This window comes from Centropristis striata, chromosome 6 (genome assembly GCF_030273125.1).
Source record: "Centropristis striata isolate RG_2023a ecotype Rhode Island chromosome 6, C.striata_1.0, whole genome shotgun sequence".
Classification (NCBI taxonomy): Eukaryota; Metazoa; Chordata; class Actinopteri; order Perciformes; family Serranidae; genus Centropristis; species Centropristis striata.
Window position 1 is genome coordinate 20,269,031 of NC_081522.1, and position 24,384 is coordinate 20,293,414.

Genomic DNA, 24,384 nt, shown 5'->3' on the forward strand with positions numbered 1-24,384 from the left:
TGTGTACATTGTATAATAGTTTAATTGTGCAATAAAAGCTAAATATAAAGATCATTCTCACTGTACTGCACTTTCAAAATAAAAAAAAAGTTATTGTGTACAAAAATGAGAAATGTCATTGTCGTACAAAAATAACTGTTAATGTTGGTAAGTCTCATTGCTTCAATCAATGTAATTCTTCCAAATATGAGACTTTTAGCTAAAATAAAGGTTTTGAATGCTTAAATATCATTTTGACGATTTTTAATGTGCCCCTCTGATTAAACACTGGCCCCTCCTTGGCCCCCACAGTAAAATTGGTCTAGAACCGCCACTGTGGACAAAGGTTATCATAACACTTCAAGGAAACTAAAGCATATTCCGGCATGTTTCCATCTATAAAACATCATGCAGGCTTTACAGACTATAAAAAAATATTTTAAATGCCATACCCATACCTTCATTCTTCATTGTTTTTTTTTTAAATATTTTATTTTCAGTTTTATACATGTAATGTGTACAAATATAAACATATAATATACCAACAGTATAGAGACATAACAAAGCCCCCCAATCTAACAAAAAAAAAAAAAGTCAGTGTTCAAGGTCAATACAAACGATTACATTAAGCACTTGGTGTAAGAGATGTACCGATATGGTCTAAATATGGCTGCCAAATTTTCAGAAAGGTGCTATATCATTTTCTGAGACAATAAGTGATTTTTTTCCAGAGGGATAAAACTATTCATCTCAACAGACCACCTATCAAAAAGAAGAGGGGAGTCAGATTTCCATGATGCTGCAATGCACTTCTTAGCCACATAGAGCAACTTCAATAAATTTGAGCTGTGCATTGTTCAAAGAACGGCGAATACTTGTAAAGTTCCCCAATAAACAAAGTTCAGGGTCCACTGGAAACAGAAAACAGAAAGATGTGGAATAAAAACTTGTGTCATCAAAGTGCAATATAAAAAAGAGAAAAACAAAAGGATACAACAATGTAATTTATTGCCATTTCAATACAGTTAAAATTTGATCATTATTTATACAAAAATAATAGATTTATGATCACATGGGAGACAAAAACACGTGCGTTCACAGTAGAGCCTTTTTTTGTAAGATATAAGTTACAAAAAGGGGTTGTGAAAGCAAAGGACCAAATATACAAAAGTTAGAAGTAAAAACAAGTATTTACAAAAAGTATGATGGCCTTTATAAAGCCTGCTTCATTTAAAAAATGACAGTTTGTTATATTCATTGCAACTGTACATTAGACCTTTGTGTCTTTAAGCTTTGAAAAAAAAAAACTTACATTATGTACATTGACAGTGTGACATATTCTTCATATTAAATATATACACAACAAATCTTCCACGCTGTTATCGATGGAAATCAGATTTCAGAGAAAGAAATTTTAACATAAAAAGGTGTGGAGGCTGAAGCAGGCTCGTATTCACAAAATGATCAGTTTACTATCCATGAGAACTGTTGCTTTTAATAATGACGTAATAATGCAGTGATTTAACCCTTGTGCCTCACTTTAAGAAAAAAAAGTTGCTTGACAGGACAAAAATGCCCACATCAATACACTGCCATCAAATGCTATATATTATTATTTTCAGCTTTCACTGAGGTAAATCATCCAACTTATAACCTGAATATAAATTCAATATTAATTTATTGTCAGAATTTTATCAGGTGAAAAACTATATTTGGTAACTTCAGGTAATATTTTGAGAAAAAAGTTGCAAATGTACTAGATTAAAGTGGCAAATCTACAAGAAAAAAAATTGCAGATTTAAGAGATTTAAAGTCGTTTTGCCACTTTAATCTCGTAAACTTTTTTCTCAAAATATTATTTTCGTATGTTTTTTTTACACATTCTGTCATTATGTAATATCCTCCAATATTCTCTAGGGTTGATATTTGGAATTTGAAGTATTTCAGTGAGTGCCCTATTAAGGGTTAAAGTGGTGAATCTGGGAGAAAAAATTTGCTTTTCCCCACTTTTTTCTCGTAAATCTGCGACTTTTTTCACGCAGATTTGCCACTTTAAATCTCTTGAATCTGCAACTTTTTTTTCTAGTAAATTTGCAACTTTTTTCTCAAAATATTACCTGAAGCTACCAAATATAGTTCTTCGCCTGATAAAGGGTTACTGCTACAAATTGAATCATATTCTTTACACTAAATGCAAGGGGCTTTTTTCTATTTTTCCCAGTGTCTGTTATTTCAATGATTATCAACATAATAATTTATTTTGATGCATTGCATCATCATTGCAGAAATAACCATTGTGGAAACCAGTAAAATGGCATTAAGCCCAATGATTAAAAAAAAAAAAAAAAGTGGTTTTGATTGGTTTCAATGGGGACATTTCTGTGTGTAAGGTGCTAAGGGTCTCTGCAGTTAATTATAGTTATTTCAGGAGCTGAAGTTGAGCCTCCAAAATGGGCATATGCAGCCATAATGAAAAGTCAAAAAGCCAAAAAATGTCAATAGTGATGTACAAGGGTTAATAATCATCTTGAGTTCCATCAAATATCATGTCTTGGCCTGACTGATGTGGGGTGTTGAGGGGAAAAGGACATTAACAATTAGCGGTTTCAACAGTTGTACAGTGACATACTTTAGTGGAAGACAATAGGTGGCCTCACATCCTCATGTGATGGCTTTGTAGATCACTTGTTTTTGCCTTTTATACTCTTAAGGGGTTACAGAGTTCTTTCTCTTCAATATAGGTATTGTCTCTTAATTCCTTCTGTGGTTCCTGAGATGTTTTGTGTGTCCTTTCCGGAAATCAAGACATGTTCCAGACATCATGCACGAAGGGAATCCTTTAGACAGACAGTCAATAGTGTCATCTGGATCCGACACCCCCATTTCTGTTCCCTCGATGGCTGTTAGTTACAGTCACTAGTGTGTGTCAGCTGAGGGAACAGTGAACCGACTAGATGATACAGACTGTCTGAGAGACCCTTTGTATTCCCTTTCACTATTTGCTCTGCCTCAAGGATTTAAAGCTGCTTTTGGGTGAAATCTCTTCATGGCGTCGCTTCTGTGTGGACTGTCCTCTTTCTGCATCAAAAAAAGACAATATACAATAACAGATTATTTCAAATTCATTTGGTATCAGCTTCACTGTTGAAAATGTTAAGTGTAAAAATCTATGAAGTTTTTTTAAATTCATTTTGCAGTGTGGGAACTTGGCCTTTTGTTGGTTTTTAGAATTTTTAGCTTGTTTTGGCAGAACAACAGTAGTTTAGTTGTATTCATTTACCAGTTCTCAATGGCTCCTGCAGGCCAGGATAGAAAATATCTGATATCATGCTACCAGCTGACCCAAGTCTCATGGGAATTTATTTTAGCCAGGAGTGTGATGCTTTTGAGCAAATAACGTGTTTGTTTATTGTCTACATTGTACAATTTTGTATGTTTGTATAAGCATGTAAAGAACGGAATTTAAAACAATGACAATGTTAAACATCCAACTTCCGTACCGGTTTGAGACATTCCCTTGTATGTGTTGAGGCCTTCAGAGGACCCTCCTGGACCTTGACTGGTCCCTGTGTTGATGCCATGTGCACCATTGTTGGGATTGGCAGGTACTGCTGCCAGCATGCCTGCAAAGAGACCAAAACATTTTAAATTACCCACAACACATCACTTGTTTGTGAACATGATAAATCCTCTTAATTTCTAGGATTAGAAATAGGATTAGGATAATCCTGTTGACAGCACTGTCCAGTAGTCAGTCATGAGAGACAACAACTTAGAAAAAAGTAAGCTACTCCAATAACAGACACACATCCCATGAGTTTTCACTTTCAAAAAACAAAAGGTAAGCTAGTTTTACATCTGCTGTAAATCATAATGGTATATGGGCAGGTTTCACAGGGAATCCTGGATTGCAGGAATGATTAAAAAATCTGAATTATAAACAGAAACAGGTAATTTCCTTTCAACATTTTTGATCTGTATATAAGAACAAGTATCATTCCAGGTATTTAACCCATAAGAACCCAGACCCAGTTATCCTCAAAGGAAAATGATTGGGGATATACCACAGACCAAGTGGACCACAAAGAACATATTCATGATGTTGTAAAAAAAAAAAAAAACCACTATCCCTAAATGTCAAAGATCAGTGATGTGAGTTTCAATGGGTGTTCATGGTATTTATGTTTATAATATTTCTTATTTTAAAATAAAAAACGAGACGCATTTTCTGCTTACAGAAACACCAATTTGCCTTTTTCTTTGCATCTCCACATTTATCAAAATTGTGACATTAATAGTGCTGTTTAACAACAAATTATTTTTCTTATTTTCACTTTTTTTTAAAGTGACAAAATAATAATAAATCAATAATAAGTAAAAACAAATAATTTGCTTTTTTTTGTTTGCATCTCCATAACATATATCCAAATTCTGACAGGAAATATGGTCAGAATGAGTTCAATGCAGTACAAGGCAAAAAAAAAAAAAATTGCTCTTCTTCTTCTTTTCTATTCTTTTCTTCTTTAACATATAGCACTCCTGTAGCAATGACAGTTAGCTCTTAAAGTTATGTACTTACTTGATTCCTGTGGTCTATGTCTAGTACCATCAGGTTGAATGCACTTATTGTAAGTCGCTTTGGACAAAAGCGTCTGCTAAATGACATGTAATGTAATGTAATGTAACAAGGCACCACATTAACCCTATTTAATGAGTTAATGTGAAGCATAAAGCTAAATATGGGAGATTCTAGAGTGTTTGTTACACAGGTGTCACCATGGGTTCTTATGGGTTAAACTGCATTGAATTGATGGTATGAGAGTGTGAGTTTGAGCCAATCAGTATGTGGGTCATGTCCCTACCCAGTCCTCTGTAGCTGGAGAGCTGCTGGTAGATTTGCTTCATCCGCTCCACATTGATGCGACTGGCATCAGCGTGGTTCACCATGGGTCTGGGGTAGTGGACTCCTACGATGCACTTGGCTGCCTTCTGCACTTCCTCTGGGGCATTCCAAGGATCATAGATGTATCTGGCCGGAAAGCCCCTCAGCATGGGCAAATAACGCCTGAGAGCAGAGAAAGAAAATAATAGAATAGAGCATTATTGGAATAAGAAATAAGGTAGAATAGAATTGTGCAGAAATATGTGACAGTCTTGTCTGAGTTATTATAAATGTGCTGTAAAAGTAAATGTTAAACCTCTATTAATATTTATAGCTTTGTCTTTTTCTTTGATTAATACTGGAGCTTTCACAGTAGTTGCATCACCGTTTAATTTGTGATTACACATGGCTGTAGCGTAACACGTCCCTCATGTGCTGTAATGCTACAAAAGAGCACAAGCTAACCATGAGACTTTGTTTTGCCATTATGAAATGACTGGGGGGGGGCACCCACAACACCAAACCAACCATCACATTTGAAAAACAACTATTTTTATATTCATGTGATGCAGATGAAAGTAATGACTAACCGTATGAAGTCCCCATTGGGGTCCGTGCGTCGTCCAAATCCCACAGGGCAGTAGCAGTGGAAAAACTGCTGGAAAAATGAACTGCAGGAGAGCCACATCCAGCTGCCAGCATTTACACTCCAGTCTGCATCTATAAGCAACTCTTCGAACACCTGTAAAAGACGGACAGGGGACAAAAAAATAATTACTCAAACTCTTATTTTAATGAGCTTAATCTGTGGAGGTTGATGAAAAGTGTGCCCCATATATACAATGAATCCTTCCCTCTGTCCTTACCTTCATGCCTTCCTCCCAGCTGACCCAGAGGTCTCCCCTGGTGAGGAAGCACGCCACAGCGTGCCTCGCCAAATGATGGATCCACCCTTCTTGCCTCAGCTGGGTCATAATGGCGTCTATCCAGGGAAAGCCTGTCCGTCCCTCTGCCCACTTGGCCAGCGCCTCTGGGTTTCTGTCCCAGGGGATCTGGACACACATGGGGTTTCCCTCCATCTTGTCAAAGCAGGGGTTGTTGGTGGCAGTCGTATAGAAGAACTCTCTCCACAACAACTGGCCATACAAGGAAAGTGGCGGGTTGTTGTTCTTCTTGACCTGATAGGAGAAAGCACACAACATAATTTTTAAAATGTTTTAAACGGATTGGCTCCAGCGTATTTGGCTGAACTCATTCAGTTTCACAGACCGACCAGAGCTCTGAGGTCTGCAAATGAGTCATACCTGGATGTGCCTAAATGCTAAAAACAAAAGGCGATCGCTCTTTTGCAGTGGCTGCCCCTAAACTGTGGAACAGTTTACCACTGCATATCCGGTCGTCAAAGACTTTGGACAATTTTAAATCTTCTCTTAAGACTCATTTTTTTCTGTGAGAAGATGTTTCTGTGTATTGTATTGTACATCTCATGTCATATATTATTAGATGAAATTGTCTTTTATTTTTATTTGTAAGTTTATTGTTATTCAATTATGTATCTTGTATTGGATTGGATTTTTTTGTTGTTATTCAATTATGTAAAGCACTTTGGTCAACCTTGGTTGTATATAAGGTGCTCGAGAAATAAACGTGACCTTGACCTTGATAACTTCAAAGTTGGATTGAATATCCAATGCTAAGAAAAAGGTTCTTGGTTGTATGTAATCATCACTTCTAGGTCTAGTCTCACATCAAAATAAAAACATGTAAGGACTTATTATGAATATGAAGTATTTGAATGGTCGTTCATACCTTCCTATACAGATCAGTAAGTTTGAAGTAGAAGAGCCGACAGGAGAGACATCCAAAGCGCAGGTAGGGGCTGAGGCCTGTGGGACTGGCCAGCAGGGAGTTGGCGTTCATCCGAGGTCGCTCAAAGTTCGCCACCCATGCCTGAAAAAAATGATCAGTCAGCTTTGAATGAAAATAATTCCACCGTGATACTGAGAAAACAAGATTAAATGGTTGAATCTGTGTTTGAAAGCATTGAAACACAAAGTTCTGTTGATGGTGATGTACTGTAGCTGGAGTTTATCACTTGAAGTGAATACAATAAACAAGGTGTCTGCAAATCAGTGACACTAATCTCCTTTCCACATTCTAGCCTAAATGGCATTTGGTTCCGGTCAGACCATACCTAGGCTCATTTACTATCATTAACTCTGTTCAGTTCTCCTGGCTCAACAGATGTTTTGACAATAGCATGGTCCAGTTGTTTGGTCACAGCTGCATCCATAAACTGTTGATCCTTGTTACATTGTGTACATCAAAAAGTGGCACGTGGCCCATATGGCAGTCACTCAGTATAAAGAAGCCATTGAAAACCAACTTAAAGGCTGCAGGGCTCCAGACTAACTTTTTCTGCTGTATTACTGATAATAAATGGCCAATTTACAGTAATAAGAATGTGACATTTTATTTGAAAGTAAATGCCACAAAGTGAAGCAGTGCTTTCAGCAAGTATACTCAGTGATGAAGAAAGCAGGATGTTCTGAGGAAATTACATTACATTACATGTCATTTAGCTGACGCTTTTGTCCAAAGCGACTTACAATAAGTGCATTCAAACTGAAGGTACTAGACATAGACCACAGGAATCAAGTAAGTACATAACTTTAAGCAACTGTCATTGCTACAGGAGTGCTATATGTTAAAGAAGAAAAGAAGAGAAGAAGAGAAAATTTGCATTTGAAATACATTTGCAAGTCAAACTTGGTGCTCCTAGTTGTAAAATTTAATTGAAAATGTGTCTTGGATTAGTGATAGTGTTCATATACAGTCATGGAAAAAAATGATTAGTCCAATCAAACTTTTAGTTGTACCAGGCATTAAAATGAACAAGAACTTGGAGGAAAAAAAGGGTTGTCTAATATTTTTTTCCATGACTGTAAATGTTTTGACTGAGCTAATTGAGTGGTCAATCAGCTAAAGCCAAATTTAATGATATCTATATTAATTTTTTCTTATTTACTGCATATTCTGTGTAGTAAAACGGCCTTTTACCTTCCTCTCCAGGTGCCGCTCCAGCCGCATGAGGGCTTCTGTTTCTCCACCTGGCCATACTGCTGTGCTCAGGCCCTCGGTCTCAAAACCTGAAAAAGCATAAAGTATAGATTATGAGTGCTATACTTTATTTATCCCAAGCTGGGAAATTACAGTGTAGCAGCAGCATTACACACAGAGACAATAACAACACAATTAAATAAAAAGAACAACCTAGGCATACTTCAAGCAATAAAATATAAAAATACAATATAATACAATAAAATGTAATGTAAAAATAAAGTGTCTAAAGAAGGAGTATGTATTAAGGAGTAGAATTCCAGTGCAGAATAAATATGAATATGCATTTGTGTATATAAACCACAACTAGTGTTTTCATGCACACAACAAACTTACAAATAAAGAAACAACTTACCAAGCTCTTCCAGGGAGGGCACCCCAAACTTGTCATCATGGTCTTCACTGAGGGGCGTGGCACATCTTCCAAGAACCTCTGAGGTGATTGTTTCTGTAGGCAGCTCCACAGCATCCATACGTTCGATGAGGGCCTGGAAGCGCTTGTATGTAAGAGGAGACTGACCATCATTGAGTTCTATGATCCTTTAGGAAGAAAAAAGGCAAGGCAAGTTTATTTGTCGAGCACAATTCAACACAAGGTAATTCAAAGTGCTTTACATACACATTAAAACAGCAAGACGCAATTGAAAACAGTAAAAACAGTCAATTTAAACAGGGAAATAGAAATAAAAATATAAATAAGATACAGCAGGATAACAAAAGAGATAAAATAATAAAAAACACAAGTCAAACATTGTGTAGTTAAAAAGTAAGGGCAGTAGAGTACAGCAGATAAGTGTTAAAGTTAAGAGTACGCCGCAGTAAAAAATAGTTTTTTAGTCCAGAAAATATAAAAATACAGAAAATTAAGTCACACACACAATCCACATGGTTTCAAACAGGTTAATTACTGTGGGACATTTGTTTTTAACCAATACTGTATAGTCACTCACCTGTCCAGATTGTAGAGGGTGTGTCCAGTCCGCACCATGACCTCTACCCCCGCCTCGCTGGCTAGTTTCTGGATGGCAGCATCACGTTCCTTGCCAAACGGCTCAGAGTCATACTCATAAGATAAACGGTTAATCTGCCATTCCTGAGGAACACAAATGAATGACACATTAATATTTTTCAATCAAAAAAATAAATATTATTATATTTATTCCCAATGAATTTGGAGGGCGACTGCATATGTGCACTGAAGTATTACATATTCACATTATTTCTAAGCCACTGTTTAATAAGCTATTACATTTTGTTGAAGCTAATAAAAATGTATGTCTCTTTTCTATTGTGCATACCTTAAAAATCCTTGGGAAGACATCTGTCGGCTGGCCTCGGATGACAAACAAACGAGAGTTGAGTTTCCGCAGGCTGGCATCCAAGTCCTCTAAGCAATGCAACAAAAACCTGGAACCAAACAGATAGAAATGAATTTATTGATTAAACAGCTGAGATTGTCTTCCACCAGAGACCATTGTTACACAAAATGCAATCATGAGACCGCTGATATTATGTGTAGCTGATCTGATAGCACGTTTGGGGGCTCTACCCCACATCTGCTGCAGCTGTGTGCACCACTTCAGTAACATTTAAATGGAAAAGCAAGAGCTGTGCGGACCCTCCTGTAGTTAAAGATTAAGATGGTTGAATATGCAACTGTTGTTTTTTAGTGAAAGTCAACACCTCAGACTGATGCTTCACATGTGTGGCAGTTTAAATTTAATGAGTTGAAATAAGACATGAAGTTTATAACCATGTTAGTGGTCCTATAAAGCTTAAGCACTCTATTACTCAAAGCAACTGAATTAACCAATTACTGGGAGGCAACAATAGTTATTGTCACCATTACTCTGACAATGCACTATTCAGAGAAAAAATCATTTTGTTTAATCTTTTAAAATTGAAAGACATAATCATAAGGATCAGTTGCACAAAAGCAACACAATATAAGGCTAATAATCAAACACTATGCTTACAACAAATTCAACTTATATTCCTATCCAATCCAATCCCCTTTATTTATATAGCACAATTTTAGCAAACACAAGGTTTCCAAAGTGCTGCACAAACAATAAATACATAACACAATACAAAGAGATGTAGTAAACAATAGAACAGTAAGATGCAATAAGATAAAATAAATTAAAAATGGGATAAAAATAAATAAAATAAAATGTAAAATGTACTGCCCGCACAAAATAAAATATGCATGAATACAATAAAAAAAAAAAAAATTAATTAAAAAATCATAAAATCATAAAAAAAATTGAATAAACTCTGTATAATTAAAGTGCACTTCACATATTTTGCAATTGACCATAACCAGCCATCCATTAGCATTCTACATGAGAAAAGATCTGATAGACTATATATAGATTACAGAACAAACACTTGTACACTTATACACTCTATTAATCAATGAAGAGAGTGTATGAAATAGAAGATTGAAGCGTATAGTGTGAACATGCAGCCCTCTTCTGGTGAAACCCTTTAACACACCCAGTGGATCATACACTGCACTGGAAAAATGTTAGCAAGAAAAGTAGCACACAGACAACTACATAACAGAGAGAGGGCTGACAATAAGTCAAGTAACTTTTTTAGTTTTTTTTATTATACTGAGAGGCAGAAAACATGAAATAGCTTTCATGTATATTATAACTGCTTCGTTGTTTTAATCAAACCTTCCCTCTGTAGTATATATCCAGCATAATCACACCATCTCATATAATTTATGGGTAGTTAGTGAAAGTATGAAATGCTCTTATTTACACTCCATACCACTGGACTAGTATTACTGCACTATTTTTTTTAAACAGATGACTATCAAGATCAGCTTTAGCTACACCAAAGATTTGTAAAATATAATTTTCCTTTTGCTTTTTGGTTCTTGGAAGCAAGTTTAGACCAAAAACCAAAGGCCAGAGGAACTGTTACTTTCCCACAGTGCAGAATATCTTTAGGCTCCTTTCTCAAAATAGAAGGCAATCTTGTAATCAATAATATCTTTCAAGGAAAAGAGTATTTCTGATAAGATTCTCCATCTGAAGATTGAATAAACTGTTGAACTTTCACTCTCCTGTCTTGTTCTGCAGTAACATATCCAAGATATAGTGAATATATACAGTGTAAGTGGTGCTATTGTACATAGAGAGTGCAGTTTTTCTGAACGTCAGTCATCAGCGTCCACAGTAATGTTGGAAAACCTAAGTGGTATGTGATGAGCTTAAAATAACGTGCGGATGAGGTGGAGCGGACTGTACAGGGAGTTGAGTGGGGTGGGAGGGACTGGTGAGTGCGTGTGCGTGAGTGTGTTTCATGTAGGTCAAAACAGTGCGGGTGCATGACGTAATGACCATAACAACCCACTGACCCAATTTCTCAGCCCGCCATTGAAGGCTGAGGAACAGAGTTAGTGTGCAGGAAAAAAAATGTATCGTCATTGTGGTAAGGCACGCTTACTGCCTGCAGCCTTTATGTAATGTCTTCTCAGGACAAGAAGGTCAGAGTCATTTTCTTTCCAAATGAAGTAAACAATGCACTGCAATCCACCGAATGCATGAAGAAGCACAATAATAAACACCCAAAACAAAAAAGGGTTTTTTGGATCATTACCTACAACGATTTGGAGCTGGCCTGTGTCATCAACACTAATGATTGCACTACAGTCGCAAACAACAAAAGTATATTGATGTGAAATGCTGCCAGTTTTTCTTGTAAGACAATCCCTACACAGCAGTCCAGAAGAAAATCAATCTGTTATGTCTGAAAAGCTTTGAACATTATATAAAAAAGCAATCAAATAAGCTGAATGACCATCAGGATCAACAGTGATGAGTATCACTAAGCAGCGGTGTGTATATTTAACAATATTTAACAACTTTGCAGTGGCATTAAACAAAGTCTGAAGGTGCATGGAGCGATATTGCTAAAATCTTCTATCCGATATAGGGCATTTCATATCTCAATAAAGATACATATCACAATATAACATTTTTTCTGGTGATTCAATAAATACAAACACATGGTACAGCCTATTGCTGTATACTGCATTTTCCATGTTAGGGTTGAGACAAAGCCTCTATGGTTTGCTCCCGCTTCGTTACCACATGCAAGGATCAATAATATATATATATATATATATATATATACACTTTCTGTATCGTTTCTATATCATTGTCAACAAATCACCTGCTCAAGTGCAATAGTGACGACATTTGTATGTATTTTTTTTTTTAACAATATATATCACCACATTGCCCAATCCTAAAGGTGCATTAGAAGCCTGGTTTGTAAACATGTTTATATTGTATTATATACAATATATATGTTAATGTTAAAATAAAAATTATATAAACTGGATGCTAGGTTAGTAAACATTAGGAGCTACATCCAAAGTAATTTTATTATACACTACATAGGGCATTTAGCACCTCAGGTTTTACAAATTATCAAATTGCAAATATACACTACAGGCTATATACTGGATTTAAAATACTTGAAAAGTGACATAACTAGTAGTGATAAATCAATGGTTACTACACAGTGCAATAATATGTTTTGACACATGAAAACACACCATATAGTGTAAATATATTATTCCATGTACATGCTGAAATTATTTTGAAAGCAGGTGTCTGTTCCAGGTGCCATAATTAGTATTCAACTGTGGTTGATTGAACTGTTGTTAGACGTCATTTCACTAACATTTACGATTTAAAAGATTTTGTGACTTATTTCACATAAATTATACCCTTTAATTCACAACAGTACACTATCTAAAAGGCAGCAATAATAGGCTACACAGTATGATATCACAAAAACTGCAAACATATGGGACATTTGGAGAGAAATGGAGGGGCTCATATCAGTGTAAATAGATTTGAGTTTAAGGTGCAGAATATATAATCTGTCAATCTTCTGTCACTCATTTTTATACACATTGTAACATCCGGCCCCGCCCCTTACCTCCACCTGTTGATGCCCACTTGGGAGGACCCTGCGAACCAAGGGTCCAGGATGTACACACATCTGAGGGAATCCGCATCCCGGATGGAGTCCCTTAAAGACGGATTGTCGTGCAGCCGCAGTCCCTTCCTGAACCAGTGGATGGTGTTTACCACCATGTTGTCTGCCTTGATGTAATTATCCCCGGTGGGATTAGAATGAATGGAGGAAGTTACCCCAAAACAACAAAATTCTGACCTCTTTCGTTGTTATACTAGCGAAACAGTCAAGTGCCCACGTTTTAATATGGGCTGTAGATCCGCAGAGGAGCGTTCAGGGGTTGTCCGACTTTAACCTAGCTCCATGTATTTACCCACAGAGTTGAGTCTCCTGAACAGCAGTGGCTGCATGTGTGACTGCAGGTACCCACAGAAGACGCAAGAAACCTGTACAGCTCTAATCCTGGTTGGTAGCAATGATGAAGTCAATAAGTTCCGAAGAAACCCGTTTTCAGCCAGCAGCGACGCTTGAATTGTTATATTTTCATAAGCTATACGCAAACGAGGCGTAGGTGAAGTCCACGTAACGTTAACACAAGCTACTAGAACGCAAAACAAGTACAAACGCGCGAATATGTCCAGCTTGTTTCCATATATAACTGCACAAAGTCAACGCGCACTCACAATATTATACAGAATATATAAATTGTAGCTCCTGGTAGACCCGACAAACACGCAAGACCTGCTTTCTCTATCAGCCTCTCCACCCACAGGGCAACGCAGACAGGAATGGAGCGCTCTGATTGGTCAGAATCAGCCGTTATACAACTTTTTCTCTGTCACGTTTCCGTAATGTGCTTTCCTAGCCTACGTCATCTGCGGCTGTTTTGACTTACATAAAGGTCTACTTTTTGTCGTATTTTCTCAATATTTTGTATTCGGGTTGACTTCTGGGGATATTGAATACATACTAACCCCTAAACGCTGTCGATAAAAGCAGATATCGAAGGTTTTGGACGGAGTTACGTGTTCGGGTCAGAAGTACCCGTATGAGCACATGCAAAGCGGGGCGGCCTGGCTCGAATTAGGTGTGCTCGATTTGTCAAAGGGAGCGCACCGCTCACACTGCAACTGTGTGTTTGGCCGAACATGGGCCAACCCCGCGATAATCTGCAACCAATGAGTGAACCACGTTAAATTACATAAAGGAGTAAATTGTGATAGTAAATCAAAAGTTCCTCATATGTAACCAAAGTTTATTATTGTATAAGTTATGAGGTCATAGCCTGTGAGACTTTATGAAAAGTAAAGTTAAACAAGAAAGAAACACTAAAGTATACAAACCCTTTTTCTTCAGTCTCTTGTTCATTTTAATACCTGGTACAACTAAAGGTACTTTTGTTTGGAAAAAATATAATGATAACAACAAAAATAGCTCATAAGAGTTTAATTTAAGAGCTGATATCGAGCCATTTTTCATGGTGTCCTTGGTAATGCTTTCGGTTATTATATAAAAAATATTTTTTTCTATTTTTGTTGTTATCATTATATTTGTCCAAAAAAGTGTACCTTTAGCCGTACCAGCATTAAAATGAACAATACATTGAAGAAAACAAGGGTGGTCTGGTCATTCCCCCCCCATGACTGTAGATAAGATAAAAAATAAATCAGAATCAGCACCTTAAATTTACTATGTTAGGCCTAATGTTACATTTTTATTAAATTTGTCACTGGTCTATCTGACTGCCTGTCATACTCTAATTGTCAAGTAATTTAAATTAGTTTGATTTTAAATGAACCTAAGTAGGTGCTGCATTGTGGTTGCTGTATTATGATTTGTCTGGAGACATTCCTCATGAAAACACATCTTTCTGCTGTTCGGCATAGGGAGAGATTTTTTAAAATGAAGACATTTAAAGCCTTGGTTTATGGTAGAGTGTATGTGACTTTTTGGAGTCACTAGAAACACACTGAATGGCAAATAAAGCAATATATGACTTATATATGCTTTGTTTGTTTTGTTGTGCATTTTTAAGTGCAACTGAAGTGGCCTAAAGGTGTTGCTCTCTCTCATTTCTCTCACTAACACCACAATAAATGTTTAATTATTACACTCATTGAAATTCCATTATTTTCTAAAAGGGGTCATTCAAATACTTTTGTGAAAAAATGCATCTGTTCCCTCTGTTTTATATAACACAGAAATGCAACTGTAGAGGAAGAGGAACGTGCTGTGCTGAAGAGAAAGAGGAACATACTGTATCACCCTGGAGCAGGATTTCCAAAAATATTATTTGCACCGTCCCAGGCCTATGGGGCTATACAGTGCTAATACAGTAAGTTTTACCAACTTTTAACTTGCTCACAGCATTGCACCTGACAATTTCATTTCATTTTCTCTAGTCATATGGAAGTCTAATGATGAAACTGTGATCAGCTTGGTTTTGAACAGATTGCTCATTATTCAGAAACAGAGGTCTAACAGTACAGCTTAATCTAATGCAGTAATGTCTGTGTGTTAAGTGTGTAATGTAACTCTCTAAACCAATCAGACGCAGTGGCTCAGGCTCTTGGTTTGAGCTGATTATCTGTGGCGGATCTGCAAAATTTTTAGCCAATGTCTGGTGAAATTTTCCATTCCCACCTTCTCCAAACATCTCAATAAAACACACCTATCCACTGATAAACCTTTTCGGACCTCTTTACTATTTCCAAAAGTCAATTAAATTAAGATTTCACTCTCCTAACAGTTTATGGTTGTTAGTGAGTTCTATTTATTATGACTGCTCATGTCAAATGACTTGGCAATACCTAGTTTTACCATGAACAAGCTCTTGAAATAGGCTGCGTTGAGTTACTTATGTAATTGCATGTGGCTCTGCAAGTGAACACTAGATGGCATTCTTAACCAGGATTGTTTGAAAGGCCTTGGAATCTCCATCACATTTTCAACATATCCATCTTGTCCTTAATTAATTTTTTTCTTAATTTCTCTTTTTCTCACTTTCAAGAGCAATACATTTTTCTTCTTTTTAAAAGTTTGTATCACAATGTTTATTTGCTTTGACCAATAAGTCTAACATAGCAAGACCAATCTCCACAGCTCTTTGTCGATTTCATTTAGAAGTTGCACCTATACCTTCTGTCCAAGATGTGTTTAGTTAATGTACTTAGTTGATTGGTGGTACAATTATCACTATTCTGTGTAAGACATTATGCTAACTCTTTGTACATGTTAAGCTATGTAAATATGAATTACTTGTAATTAGCAAAATAGGACATAATATGAAACAAGACTGAGAGTCTACAGCCATGCTAGCTGCCTGGTGTATAGCCCTTTGAGCTAAATTTGATTCAGCATGCTGACATGCTCACAGTGACATGCTGATTTTCAATGGATAGTCCATAATGTCGACAACATTCACCATCTTATTAGGGTGGTGGCATGCTGACATAATTAGCACTAAACACAAAGTACACTTGAGGCTAATGGGAATGCTATTACCTCCACATGTATCTGGTCATAAAACCAAAATATTGGGCAAATTTGGCCTGATGATGGTGTTTGACTAAGGCATCACCAAAGTTCCTGATATTTTTCAGTCTGGACCAACATGGTGGACGCACCAACCAACCATCTGACCAATATTACAATCCCAAGTGCCATGCTGATGTAACAAGTCTTAAAAGCAGGTCACTTGGTTCACGCTGGGGCTCCAGTGGGTTTTAACTAGAAAAGGCTTTTGGCACAAAATCACCTTTTTTTAATTACCTCATTCCAAATTGTGCGCCCCCTGACATGCTACGCCTTCTAAATTAAGTTTGATTGAAGCAGTCCCTCGGCCAGAAAGGCCAATTTGCACCCAACATAGAAATGAGACTGTGATATTAAATGATCCTCTAGGACTACTAAAGACCTTCAAGGTGAGTTTTATTACCTAATTTAGCTTCCATTTTTACAAAAATTGATTGTCCAAAATTCTTTGCTGCCCAACATTATAGCCTCTTTTCCCCTCTTAAAGGATAGAGCTTTCATACAGCAATCAATGAGGTTACGTAGATAAATCAATATGATTAAAACAGATCAGTCCCTCTGCTTCTCTCTCAGAGGACATCGCTGTTATGAAGCCATGTCTCCTTCTTTTTCGCTGATGTTAAATGATGATGCTAAAATAGATAAATCCCCTTTCACTTACATTGTGGCTTTTGCACTGTGCAGACCTTTCAGTAGACCTTGCAATAATGTATACAGATAGTATTCTGTTTACACCTTTCACACCCAGAGCAGGGAAACCACATACTAAAACATTTGCGATATCTCCTTTTCTTTGATGACCTTCAGAGACTGAACAGTATGTCATTATTTATATGTATATGTAATGGATATCTACACTGTTCACATGTATCACATGTTATAACGTATTATATTTCTCACAGCAGACATTTTGACTTGTTATATCAGGAAAAGCACTGGTGTTACTAATAACATGAACCATGGCTTTGTTCTATTCAATTGTTCCTGCAAGCTGTGACAGCGAGCCTGCATGCACAATACACCAGAGATGTGAAACAGATGCAGCTAAATGGAATTCAGCCATCACTCATATTGTTATGTACACCTATGCTTTTCCTACCGTGACACGTCAAAATATCTTTAGCGACACATGTCTGACCCCAGTACAGAATACATTATTTTAATTTCTTTGTAACTGTCAGAAATTTGAGCCTCGTGTCCTGACAAATAAATTGAAGTTTGACTGCACAACACCAGGGTTCACTGTTGCTCCAGAGAGACAACCAACCTGCTGCCAAATGCAGAAGCTAAAGTCTCACTGCATTTCAGATGTAAAGCATCCACAGTGAGCAGATCAGTGAGCAATCTCCAGTTCATGGTTCATTTTCATTTTATTTTTTACCACAGGTTTATTTCATATCCACTGTCGATTTGCAGTTTTTGCACTTAACCTGTCTTGTCAGTATTACAGTATGACTGCAGCAACTTCCATTAGATTTTACTCAAACATGATACCTTGCTGCCGTTGTTTAAGAATAAAGGATATCTCCCATCTTTAAATTGTACTTGCACATGCATCCATCATGGCTTGCATTTAATGTGGACTAGGGTTAATGCTGATTCCACAGGGCCTGTACATTAGTTTAGGCTATGTTAGTCACTGCGAGTGATCCCACAGAATGACCTTGAAAGTCATTCAGATCTTTTCAATGTGTTCTTCTCCAGAGGAACAGAGAAGGATACATTATGCATGCAATCTATTATTAATGGTCTTGAGTCATGTTCCGATCAGACATGGGCCCTCAGAAAATATCTGAAAAGCCTGATCCTCTAGAGGACTTGTCCCCTAAACATGATTCTATAAAAGCAGCTACTTATATTATATATTATGTGATTTATTATTCATGTTCTGCCTTTTACATTGTTTTTTACATGACAGGATGTATGCACTTATGCAAAGTTTTGAGAAACTTCCCCAAAGTGGGCTATAGACAATAGCACAAGTATAGTCCTCACTGTTTACATCGCCCTTTTTCTATTATTATTTCTCAGCCTTAACATGGGCCGCATCAATGACTTTGTATTGATCCTCTATAAGCGATCCAATTAAAACTCTTTACTGCTTCATCCCGAGAGTCCATTGGCTGACAGCTGTTCTCGGGTCTCCGCGGCCCCGCCTCCATCTGTCAGGCACTGCGCTTGTACCGCACCAGTGTGTGACTGTTGATGCACTGTAGTGAGATACTACTCTTAACTTTATATGGAAGCTTTGGTTAGACTTATCCTAAACACAGAATAATATTCGTGCTTGATTTCGTGCAAGACGCGTGCGTATCCATCCCCACCGGCTTGAATATTTTCCTCTACTTTCCCAAGCCCTCTTTTACAGTATGAAGTGCAGTTATGGCAAGGAGTAGCAAGTCAGTAGCGAGGACCCTGGAGGATTTGACGCTAGACTCGGGTTATGGTGGAGCCGCCGACTCCTTCAGATCTTCCAGTGCGTCGCTGTGCTGCTCAGAGGCACATGGGGGAAATTACTGGCATTTAACCGACTCGATGCACAGTCGACACAACAGTCTGGACACTGTTAACACGGTCCTGGTCGAAGACGCCGAGATCCTGGAGAGCACCGGGCAGTGCGCTAAACTACCCGAGCTTGAGGATGTACCGTGGAGCCTCGGGGAAGTGGCGAGCGCGCTGAGCAGGGACGAGGAGATGACCCTGCCGACCCCCCCGCAGGACGTCCTGCTCAGGCTCTCGGTGCTTATCAGCCGGGCCCTGGTCAGGGTCGCGAGGGAGTCGCAGCGCCTGAGTTTGCGCTACGCCAAATGCACCAAATATGAGATCCAAAGTGCCATAAAGATCGTCCTGTCGTGGAGCGTGTCGATGAGCTGCATCAGCGCGGCCCTCAGTGCCTTGTCCATGTACAACATGAGCACGGAGGAGGACAAGTTCAGCCGCGGCAAGTCGGTGCGCTGCGGACTCATCTTCAACGTGGGGAAGTTCTTCAGGTGGATGGTCGACGGCAGGATGGCGGTCAGGGTCCACGAGCACGCGGCCATCTACCTGGCTGCGTGCATGGAGAGCCTCTTCCGCGAGGTGTACGCGCGGGTGCTGCGCAGTGCGCTGCTGGAGAGGGATAACGGGATCCCCAAGTTCACTGTGGAGACCCTGGACCAGGCCGTCAACACTGACGCAGAGATATGGGGGTCTCTGCAGCTCTGGCAACACCTGATCTGTGGGAAGAATGCAAGCGGTGAGTTGTGGATACTGTAAGTCCATGCAACAGGGTCCCTATCCTTTTCATATCCTTCTCACTCCTCCACTGATTTTAAATCCCTATGCGTAATTTGCCACTTGTAGACTCTCATACTTACTCTCATCGCCCATTTAGATAAGGCTTCTTTATTGGATTCACTCCAAGCCTCCATATATTGATGTAACATTGTAGGTGATTCTGATCCAAGCAAGTCTCACCTGCAGCATAAATGACTACCAGGATTTACTTGCCTTCAGATCTCTGATATGAAAAGGTTATGCAGCAGTCTCTCAATCTCTCTTCCCAGGATCTGTGAACTTCAACTCAATAGCAAGAGAGCATTTCTGCAGCTGAAATAGTGTTTCCTATTCTCAGTGAGGTGCAGAAGCTGCAGGCATGGGATGACTGACTGAGCAGATCAGGATGTGAGAGAGTGGTACCTTGTGTCTTCTGTGCAGTAATACACTGCAGACGCTATTCTCTCATATCCGTCTTATACTGTATGTAGCTGTTTTGTTAATGCACAAAATGACGAAGCAGTATCCCCAGGCTTAAATGCCTCACTTTGAGAGCTTTCAGTGAAAGGGGCTCTCCCTCTTGGTTTTCCTACAATAATGCCCTGCAGAGGTGAGCTTTATTCTTTTCACCCAGATAGGAAGGAGGTCTTTCATTCCTGTGTACATCATCTTATTCCGGTACACACAAGACCTTGCCGGTAGTTTTCACCATCCTTTCCAAGTGTTTAGAAATACTTATTGGTGTGTGCTTTGAAAGTAAGTGAAATTTTATTCAGACTTCACTGGCGCTTTAACAGCAATACATCACAAACCACTCGAACACATGCTTGCCCCTGTTTTGATGGATGTTGTAAAAGTGCTGCTGTGGCTCCTCTTGCAACAGGTTTACGTAATGAAAGGCCTTGGGGGACCTATGTGCTATCATGCATTATGCAGAGTGATGTGAATAAAACTGAGTTATAGAGAGAGAGAGAGAGAGAGAGAAAGAGATACAGACAGGCAGAGAGAGAGAGAGAGAGAGAGAGAGAGAGAGAGAGAAACTTAGCGAGACTCTGACCGTATTGATGAATCACCAACAGAAGCCTGGCATCATGAGAAGAGCACTTTATACCACTGTACCTCTTTGTTTTAAAGGGACAGCAAAATATATATTTTTTTACCCTTTTCATGACTGTTTGCTTACAGAGGTACATTACTATAATGTTTCAGCTAAACAGTCAGAATTCATTTGAGGTGATGACAGCAAATAGTATCACTATAATACTGTATACCTTAACACATGCAGAGTTGAGTTTACAGTTCAAAGAGACTGCAATATAACGTCAGTTTACAGTGAGCACATACTGGACAGTATTAAATGTCAATATTCAGTCACTCTGCACACTCAGGCCACTTGGCATGCAGCTTAACTCCAGCTGTGGAATAGGTGTGGTTGAGTGTTCAGTGGTGCATTGGACCGGTGAATAGCATAAGATGCAAAAAAAAAAAGAAAAAAAAATTCTGGGGCATATGGAATATTGATGTAATGCCCAAGGCTAGAAAAGTGTTAGGGTGCATGAATGCCTGATGTTGTTCAATGTTGTGTAGTTCACAAGATAATTACTAGCATGACACTGAAGTTAAATGTTTATATCTTTGCAATAACAACATGTCAATGACTTTGTGTAACGAGAACATGATTCATTATTATTTTGGTTCTCTGTCACTGCTCTCTGACTGTACACTACCTGCCCAGTATTAAGTATGATTTAGCCTTTAGGGACAAGAGCTAATATATCTGGGGTTCACAAAAATGGAGTTGGAATTGAGAGACGATGTCTATGACCAGATTGTTTTACAAGTACTCACTTTAGCTAAGTTAGCTAAGCTACTAAAAAGCAAAGTGTGAGACAATATCCGATCAGTTACAAGATTGCATTTTCACCAGAAGGCTACATTATGTCACTTTTGTTCTTTCTACAAACTTTTTACCTGCAGTCAACTAAAGCCTGTTCAAATTGGTCAATTCTACTCAGACTACAAAGGGGCTGTTTATGGAGATTAAACACTAGCTAAAGCGAGATGTTTCCTTTAAGAAGTTGGTGGAAACCAAAGCAGAGCTGAAAAGAGAGAACATATTGGGTGTATATTCGCCACGTGGCCAGAAACACAACTCCAAGATGGATGCAAATGTCTTTATCTTCTCGATGTGTAGCCAAATAGACAACTTTATGCTAACGCACCTTGTTTCTGCTAGCCAAAAGGGCAAAACAAATAAATTAATGCAGCTTTAAGTCTCAGGCTGTTCAATAGATAAAAACAGGACAGTATTTTAAAAAAAAATTGCATTTATTATTAGTTGTTTGTTTGGGTGTACATGTGTATGGGTGCTCTGCCTCATGATTTTTTCCGCCAACAACACGGCCGCCTCTTAAATTTGCCTCATAGACTTACAGAGTGATGATGGCTGTACTGTGTTCACAGCTTGTTTCTATTGAACCCCTGGAGAGGCCATGAAGTCAGTTATTACAGGTTTAAGACTGATAGGTGGAGTTGTGTGTCTGTTGGGGTTTCAAAGGATGACTGGTTGAGTCAATATAGGGAGTTCTATATAGTGGCAGATTTCAATCACATTTCTTATTGTGAAACTGCAGGACCTCTAAACCTCAAGATACCTTCTGTCTGCAGTGACAGATAAGGCTGAGGCACAGCCACATCAGTCCTTGTCTTCCCAGTAAAACCAAACAGCCAGTCAATCTGAGGGTGGGTTGACCTTACCCGAGCCACTGTCTGCCAAATTGAACCTCTGTATCGCTCCATCCGTTCTCCCAGTCTCTCTCTCGGAAGCAATTGAGGTGATTTTTCCATATTATGCTTACGCCGGTGACCCAGCTTTGTCAGGAGGCCTTTATGAATATCTTTATTGCATCTCTTCCTCCAAAGCGGATTTCCTTTCTTGTGCTGTCACAAAGTCAATAATCTAGAGACCATGTTGGGTGTATTCCTTTATGAACTTTTCAGCCTCTATCAGGTACCAGACTAATGAGCTTATCAATTTGTCTGGCTTTCTCTCTTCCACAGAAGGTGAAAGGAATAATTCAACATTTAGAGAAAGACTTTCTTAACACAAGTTAAATGAGACACCACTCTTATATCTGTGCATTAATAAAAAAAAGCCACGACCAGGAGTCAGTTAGCTGAGCATGAAGCCTGGAATAGAGGGAAATAGCTATTCTGTCCAAACATAATAAATCCACCTAACAGTAACTAACAGCATTTTTCACACCTGAAATTCCAAACCGAGGTTTACGTTTCTGTTTAATTTGCATTGCAATAATGTAAGAGCACTAGAACTATATGTTCTGCCATCATCCCCTACATAAGCTGCATCTCTCTATATTTGTAAATGATGGGTTTGTCCTCTGATATCGGATTTTTTTTTTTTTGCTCTCCCTAAGAGCTTGTGAACCGAGCTATTCGCTTCTCTTATAACACATCGATAGCCTGCCAGAACTTCCTGTAATTGGTCCAAAAATTCTGAACCATCCTAAAAATGCTTTCACACCAGAAATGAACAGAATCCTGGTTCATGGTCTGAGTTGGAACAAGACCACCTCGTTTCTTCAGACCGAGGTTTGGCTGATTGGTCTGGACCGTGGTCTCACCCCTGTTATTTCGGTTTGAGTCAAACTGAAAAGTTAAAAACTCAAGACCACTTATCATCACTAATTAACACATCTTATTTCTTCAATTTGTACAAAAATGAAGTATAATAAGATTGTGGTGTTACAGGGCAAAATGTGCCTGATCATCTCTTGTAGAAGCAGAATAGGGATTTCTGGCTCAACCTGATCATTTCATGGCCAGGAGCAGTAACTTCCCCAGGTCTCCGCTTGCTGCCTGGCAACAGCATGGTGACAACAAGACTTAAGGAAATTATTGCTTCTAGCCAATAAGTAGTCCTCTAATGCTAAGCTAAGCTAACAGGCTCATCTTCTGATGTTACTCTCAGCAAATATGTGAACACGTGTACTTCCCAAAATGCCAATATTTCTTGAAAGAGTGATCAATAATAGAATAGCTGCTCAACAACAATAAGAGGTTCCGCAGTTTTAGGTAGTAGCAAGTGCAGTCTGTTAGATTGTTATGTTGCTGTGCAAGGATGTATATCTTTGTAATTCATCAATTTATACAAACAAGGGGGGAAAAGCTTGTTCTTGGTTGTTTCATTAATTGATGTCAGGCCTCAACACAGTACCCATAATTACCCTGTGATATAATGTCTGTTATACACCTACTAAACCTCACAGTTCTACATTGGCGCATCTAGCATATGGCAGGCCTCCCACACACAAGCCCAACACACACAGAGTCATTCGCACACAAACAGCAAGATATCAGGGGCTCCTCTCACCATGTCTGAGTCAGTGTTATTTGCAGGTGGGTGTTGGGTTTCCCTTCTTCGGCTGTGGTATCCTGTCAGAACAGGAAACTGCTCTATATGCTGGGATATTTCTTATGGCTCCCTGTAGACCCTGGGACACAGGGATTCTTTGATTTCCTTAACGACGTGTGCATGTCACAGAAAATGTCTGGTGGAACATGATATCCGGTGCTCAGGCATATTTACCACCCTGAGGACGATTTTCTAATCACGCTTTAGGTGTGAGATGACTTTCAAGTCTGGG

The 24,384-nt window shown here is 38.5% G+C and overlaps 2 protein-coding genes across 3 annotated transcripts in view; one reads left to right on the plus strand and one right to left on the minus strand.

The window, feature by feature from the left end:
- Nucleotides 1–970: 970 nt before the first annotated feature.
- On the minus strand, nucleotides 971–13,856 carry cry1b (cryptochrome circadian regulator 1b). Of its 2 annotated transcripts, XM_059335058.1 has the most exons (12): nucleotides 12,950–13,856; nucleotides 9,280–9,388; nucleotides 8,932–9,074; nucleotides 8,442–8,521; nucleotides 8,337–8,387; nucleotides 7,922–8,010; nucleotides 6,671–6,811; nucleotides 5,728–6,039; nucleotides 5,452–5,603; nucleotides 4,842–5,044; nucleotides 3,480–3,602; nucleotides 971–3,057 (listed from the first exon to the last, which is right to left on the minus strand). In XM_059335058.1, exons 1-12 carry the CDS (start codon nucleotides 13,105–13,107, stop codon nucleotides 2,975–2,977), a joined length of 1,644 nt encoding a protein of 547 aa, XP_059191041.1. In that variant the 5' UTR covers nucleotides 13,108–13,856; the 3' UTR covers nucleotides 971–2,974. The 2 variants fall into 2 exon arrangements, with proteins under 2 accessions (XP_059191041.1, XP_059191040.1); XM_059335057.1 differs by having other exon boundaries at nucleotides 8,337–8,521.
- Nucleotides 13,857–18,658: 4,802 nt separating this feature from the next.
- The window catches only part of btbd11b (BTB (POZ) domain containing 11b), an 88,812-nt gene continuing 83,086 nt past the window's right edge, over nucleotides 18,659–24,384 (plus strand). The window contains exon 1 of the mRNA XM_059335487.1: nucleotides 18,659–19,697. Within this exon, the coding sequence (XP_059191470.1) occupies nucleotides 18,845–19,697 (853 nt within the window). The 5' untranslated portion in view covers nucleotides 18,659–18,844. The remainder of the gene's footprint in view (nucleotides 19,698–24,384) is intronic.